Here is a 6,776-nt window from a genome sequence, read left to right on the forward strand (position 1 = left end):
TGGTCATGAATAAATAAAGACATGAATTTTGAGATAATTCGTTGTGCTCCACAATGTTTCCTCATTACTGAAGCAGCAAGTCGTCTCCAGCCGAGTAATTCTGCTAGCTGCGAGGAAACCACTAAAGGTGCTGCTAGGTGCATCCTGACGGAAAGATAATAACCCTGTAACTTCAGATGAACCTTCAGAGTGTAGCCTCAAGGCTAAAGAGCCAGATCTCTCCAAACAGATGCAGTCAGAGATAGCGTAGGCTTTTTTAAGTGGAAAAGGGAGTGCTGGGCATGCTCTCTTTCTCTCTTCCTGTCTCTCTGACAGATAATCTCTCCTGTTGGGCTGACATGGGTTAGGTAACACTTTGGATGTTGCCAGATTTGTCTCGATCACCTTTGTTATCTACAAGAAGCCTTTGTCTGATCACAATCTCTGTATAAACAAAACCCTTCTTCCTCCTAACCCCTTTCTCCTTGTGCGGTTGGATTTTTGTACTCCTCTTTTTATGTTTTGTTAAACCTCTGTCAGGTGTAAATGTATTTGCTTTCAAATGAAAGTCAAAGTATAAGCCACGAAAACAATCAATTATTGTTTTCGGTGGCCCAATTATTGAAATAAGATATTTATCTTTGGAGAATATTGCACACAAAAAAATTGTCGCCTGGCATTCACAGGGATAATTCACATAGACAGACAAACACATGCACATTTGCATTCACTCCTGAACATATCTTTGAATAGTGGAAGGGAAGAGAATGCAAACTCCAGGCATGCTCTATGACATTCAGAGACATATTTACACAGGTTTTCAGGTAATAGTAATTAAAATAAAACAATACACTTTGTGAGGCATTTTATAATGACCTCTAAAGTCAAGTATCATAATACATTTCTTTTTTGCAAGGATCATAGTGTACTATAATTCCAGTTGTTGTAATACATAATAAGAGCAATGTTACTCTGTCTGTGTGTGTGACTGTGGTGTTGCTTTTGTCAGCCAACTGGAATTAATTAATTATTAACTGCTACACGCACACACACACACATACACACACAGTCAGAGTATTCCACAGCTGACCATATAAATCAACTCCAGGGAGGTGGTTGACGTGGAGGAAAACCCCTTTTCCTCTCAATACCCACCTCTCCCTCTGGCTCACTCCTTCTCTTTCTCACAGCATTTTTCTATGACAGAGCCAAAAGCATAGATGCCCTGCCTCCGCCCTTCTTTCAACTGTATTCCTCTCTCTCTCTCTTCTTCTCTCCTCCCTCTCTCTCTGAAGGGCCCGAGGGTTATGACAATGGTGATTTTTGTTTTAGGCATCTGTGTCTACTTTACTTGTTGAGAAATGACTGAAGTGTAAAGGTCAGACACAAGATGTCATAGGTGTTGACAAGGCTAACAGCTCCTTGGCAACGCTGGTCACCTCATGTGCTGCACTCCGTTACGGATTGATGACACGATCTCAGAATTAGGCTATGGGGTCATTTCTCAAAATCTTATTTTTCTTCTCCTGTCACATCATATGTTAATATGACATACATTTCTAGCCTGCGGCGCGATGGCAAATACGCTGCAGAAAATGGCTCATTCCAGGGAACTGAACTTGATAAAGAATAAACAACGCGCACAGCCAGAGACAAACCCACACACAGAATGACTCTGCGGTGACCTGTTTCTGCCTTTGTCAAGCTCATTATTTTTGATGGCCCCGCAAACTTTATGGTTTTGAGTCACCGCTCTCATCGACCTTGTTTCAAGTGACTTCAAGATGTCCTCATTATAATATCACCCCCCCCCCCAAAAAAAAAGAAAACAAAAAAAAATGTCCGCGTGTACGGCAAAGTTAGCGACTGTAGCTGGTGAACATATTGAGCTGCTCAAGAGCACGCCACTTCTCTCAGTCGTGGACGACCACAAACAGAGCCGAGAGATGAGTCTGATTTGCAGTTACATTCATCTGGGGGCCAGAAGCTCCACTTCAAACAAAAGCTACGACCGCTGCATGTATACATAGGCAGCTGTTTGCTAACAAAACTGCTCCATGAACTTTCCCTAAAAATGGCCCAAAATGTGTTTATTATTGCAGGTTTATCCATTTCTAAACTAGCAACTGACTTGGCCTGAGGTGAACCTGGCTAAGCCAGGACAAATCGTCGTAAGGGTGTGATGAACATATCGCGCCAAGTCTTCAGCCCAAAGAAAATATGATGGAAGGGGGGGATTAAGTTCCCCTTCCTGATCTTGTTATAAATATATATTTAGACTTGTAACGTTTTGTAAATCTGGTCGGGTCGAATTCCCTTCAAACTGACACCTGGAAAGAATGACTCAAATGAATGGAAATCAGGACTCGTCCCACAATTGAGATGCTGACATGACTCACGTTTTGTTTATTGTTATTTCATTTACATTGTGAAAATCACCTGTCTTGTTAGTGCTTTGAACCACAACAATATGTAACGCACGATGTTTGTGCCATATCAATTCGCGCAATACGTGACTTGTGTAATAATGTCGGACACCGTGATGGATAGATGGAGCAGACCCGGTTCATACCTGTAGTCATTAATACAGACGGTGTAAATAATCACTGCATCCATGTTGATATTACTGAATTGGGCTTTTGACATCACATATTTTTTTTTTCTTCTTCAAAAGTAAAGTAAATGTTTGTAATACAAAAAAAAAGAAAAGGTGCAGTTTGTCAGCATGTAATCCTATGAAACATAATACAAAATATAAAGGTCACGGGCTTAGGGTCGAGTAATAAAATGACACATTGATGCCGCTTATTAATACAGTCTTCCAGCAACGCTGTATTGTAAAGCCAATAAATAAAACAAACAATACTGTACATGTGTCACACAATTCACGTGTTCTTTCCTGAAACTTGAGGATTTTCACATTGCTTTTTTTGTGACAGAAGACAACGTTGTAGCACCGCTGAGTATGAAAGTCCGTTCACACAGTTGAACCATCTCAGAATCGCTCTCATGTTTTTGTATGTGTGACGCATTTCATTTCATTTCATTTTTGTTCCTTTATATGACAACACATAGCTTCTTGCTACTGTCCCAACTATTGAGGAAGCCCACTTTGATGAGTCCCAGTCGGCTTAAAATGAAGTTTTACTACTTGCTTCTTCGAAAAAAAAAACCCATCCCTTTTCATTATCAGACCCTCAGATTTTCCGATTGATCAAGACATTGCATGTGGTCGTATCCGGGGCGTATTGCATGTTGCTGCGTGGCGGTGCCCGAAGCCCCATTGGCTTGTGTTTGACCGGGAGATGTCGGGTGTCCTGGGCACAGATCTGTGCAATTACATACAGTATATAAACAAAGGTTTTCAGTTTCTTTTGGATATGTCAGGCTTTATGCTTTAATCACAATTCCCATTTCGCTTGTTCCTCCTCATAACTCCCTCTTTTATACGCGCTGTCCCGATTCCCTTCCCTGTGTCGGGGATCAAGTTCTTGCATCCAGATGTCCGGCATCACAGGGAGAAGAGAGGGCACTGCAACTCTCTCGCACTTCAATTTGAAGCGTCACTTGTTTTCAGTGCTCGGCACACGCTTAAAGCAAATAAACACTATCTAACTACCTATCTGTCTGTGCCACAGAGTCCCTCCGTATGATTATAGGTTTGAATTTGAACATGAGTGACAGCACTGCTTTCCGTAGAACTTGTGGTTGCAGACTCCATGCTGGGGCACCAGGTAACACCAGTTGAAGTAATCCCTACATACGAGGTCTGTGGAATAAAAAATAAAATCATGAAAGCTTGTTTCTATTGTGACAGGATATTTGTGATAACTCTGCTCCGACTACAGATTACAAGAGTTTGTACACAAGCATAAAAGTGGTGCTGCGGTTACCTTTCTTCTCCGGTTGCGGGCAGAAGTTTGTGTTGCAGGCCTGGGACATTGAGGGTTTAAGATGGAGGGCACAGCCAGGAGAGGGCTTCCCTTGGACCAGACATTGGACTGTCCTGGCCTGCACTCCCCCACCACACGTCACCGTGCACTGTGGAGCACAAAGACACAAAACCTCCATGAGAAATGGCATGAAACGTCACAACGCATTGAATTCCTCCTCTATTTGTCGATCGGCGGGTGTTGATGCGCGTACAAAAAAAATGACAGACATAAAATGTATAGCTGGTGCTCATGACATGCTTCGTGCTAAGTAATCCCCCTCCAAGTCAAACGCACCTGAGACCAAGGAGACGAGTGCCAGTCTGCTCGAGGCGGAGGTGGAGGGAGGGGTTGAGGTGGATGGGTGAGATGATGCATGCCCCATCGGTGGACCGGTGGGGTGGTGCGGACGGGGCACTCAGCCAGGATGCAGGGCCTCTGGAGCTCTACTGTGGGCTTGGGGATGTGGTGGCACTTCTTGGCAGCAAGCTCTCTGTACTTTCCTGCAGTGTCCTGTGATATGGAAAGGAAAAAAAACAGAATATTCCATTGAAACAGAATCAGGCAGTGAAATTGTCACTAACTAATGTTTAAAGTTACTAATTGAATAATTAGGCATCAATGTTTTGCCATATTTCCGTGGCCATCAGTACACATGCAATACACACCTTCTCTGCACACTTGATGAAGCGTGTCTGAGAGCCACGGCCACATGTTACCGAACACTGAACATTCAAAGAAGGAGAGAAATAGAAGAAGAAAAAAAATACATTTAGACACTCATGCTGTATTCAGTTTACTTCTACAGTGTTTCATCAATCTTCATAACCAAACTGAAAGTACCTCTTGCCACGTGGAGACAAACCATTGGACTTTGCGTTGTTTCTGGCAGCGCTTGATGAAACAGGTTTCCTGACTGCTGGGCTTCGACGGGCCGGCGCACAGACTGTCCGTCAGCGTGTGCGTCCGGGCAGCTGGGTCGCTGCTCGTACACAGCACCGTCCTCTTCCTCAGGCCGCTGCCACACTTACGAGAACACTGCCAAATAAACAGAAAAACGTGATATTGATACGTTTTGGTAGATCACAAAACACTCTCTCAAGTGCATTCATCCTTCTTAGAGGTAGCCCGAAAGAAAAGGATTTGTCTAGAAGATGAATGTCTATTAATTGTATAAAGCATTGAAACTTTACTTCCTTTGAGACAGTCCAACAAACCCTCCAATATTCATTTCTGATCCTACGCACACGTCTTATGGCACGGACTGAATAAATAACTTGAAAGTATTTCACTACATTCAAGAAACAAGGGGCCAATGACGCACTGCACCCGATAGTTCGGAAGTACACTGGACACTGTCTGTGGCAGAGTAGTTCAGGATATTTGGGCTAAAGTGACAGTTGAAAGCAAAGTTGAACAGGGAGACAAGTCACCACACAGAATGTATAGGAAGTGGACGCGGAACAAAACATGGGAGGTCTCAGTGGGCACATTCATGCTATAAAGCCACTGAGATCGTAAAAATGTGGTGAAGCCATCGAGGCGACGGGGTTCACTTGAGGCTGAATGGCGAATGTTTGCTTACATCCGTGTCAGCCCATTGGACAATCTTTAGATTCTCGCATGACGTCGTAGACCTCTTTCCTTACCTGTGACCATGGCCCGGTGGTCCAGACCGGTGGACAGCTGTGTGCGCTGCAGGCTTGCCTCCTGGCTGGAGGGGGCCGGGCACAGTGAGAGTCGGCCGGGGCGTCTACGTTGGTTTGGCTGGTCCTCTGGACACACTGGACCTGTCGCGTCTGCTCCCCTCCTCCACAGCTCCGACTGCAGCCCCCCCACTCTCCTACAGACCAGCTGGGACAACACAACACAGGGCACGGCTCCTCAATCACTTATTCAGACAGGAACATTCACAAATGACATGATAACTGTACAATGATATGAAATTGTAGAAGACTCCCTGAGTCAGATACTCAGGCGACTTCTCTTCTTCGCTGCAGCTTATTCTTCTTCAGAAATAACATCGAAGGGGCTGTAAAACCCCAAATGATTGAATGTGGAACAGAACATCTCTTTTCACAGAGAAACCCGGTTCCTTGGCAGACGATATCAATAATGTGATAATATACGTCAAGGTGGAAATATGAGTATCCACCTCTACGACCGACCACCAGTATTCATATGTCTCTGAATTCGTTGGAGTGTTGCAGGCCTGAGTCTTTCGGGTGTTCATGGCTGACCTGAAATTTTAAACCCCCTTCTTGCCTAAACTCAGCCCTCATTCCCCGCTAAAAACTAAACATCATCACATATTTCTTTCATAATGACCTCCAATAGTAATGTACACGCCTAACAAATGCACATCTTGGCACAATAAGGTGGCCTTTCCTAAATAAATGCAGCATTCTTTATATTGATTCATCTGAGACACGCAATACTCTTGACTGCTGAGTGCTAGGTTGAGGACAGTATAGTTTATGTTATTTTTAGGGCATTTCTTTTCCAGAAATGCATGCAAGGCAGATCACATGTCTAAAGAGCCTAATCCCAAAGCCTCCTCTTCCTCCTCTCTTCGTTGCATCTATCCCAAGTGAACCCAAACTCAAGGTGCAGGCGGCTCAATCCCTCATCACACACTCCGTCAACCTCGGGCTAACTTCGCTACGACGTACCCACCCGACCTCCTAAGACCGACCCCCAAAACCATCCCAAAACATTGCCGTCAGCACAAAGAGTTGTATATGTTAACAGTCTAAACTTTATTTGCGGTAATTTGGTGCATCATTTGCTTGGAATGTTGTATAAGGAGGACGAGTAGAGTTTGGCTTTAAAGGGCATTGTACATGCACGATGCAATCTAAATAA

The 6,776-nt window shown here is 44.0% G+C and overlaps 1 protein-coding gene across 1 annotated transcript in view; it reads right to left on the minus strand.

Annotated features, from left to right (window-relative positions):
* Positions 1–3,632: 3,632 nt before the first annotated feature.
* Positions 3,633–6,776, minus strand: part of LOC117745529 (A disintegrin and metalloproteinase with thrombospondin motifs 16) — a 46,183-nt gene continuing 43,039 nt past the window's right edge. The window contains exons 19-24 of the mRNA XM_034553920.1: positions 5,561–5,765; positions 4,755–4,949; positions 4,580–4,636; positions 4,209–4,424; positions 3,873–4,020; positions 3,633–3,748 (exon numbers count right to left, since the gene is read on the minus strand). Of these exons, the coding sequence (XP_034409811.1) occupies positions 3,633–3,748; positions 3,873–4,020; positions 4,209–4,424; positions 4,580–4,636; positions 4,755–4,949; positions 5,561–5,765 (937 nt within the window). The remainder of the gene's footprint in view (positions 3,749–3,872; positions 4,021–4,208; positions 4,425–4,579; positions 4,637–4,754; positions 4,950–5,560; positions 5,766–6,776) is intronic.

The sequence above is a fragment of the Cyclopterus lumpus genome, chromosome 16 (assembly GCF_009769545.1).
Source record: "Cyclopterus lumpus isolate fCycLum1 chromosome 16, fCycLum1.pri, whole genome shotgun sequence".
Taxonomy (NCBI): domain Eukaryota; kingdom Metazoa; phylum Chordata; class Actinopteri; order Perciformes; family Cyclopteridae; genus Cyclopterus; species Cyclopterus lumpus.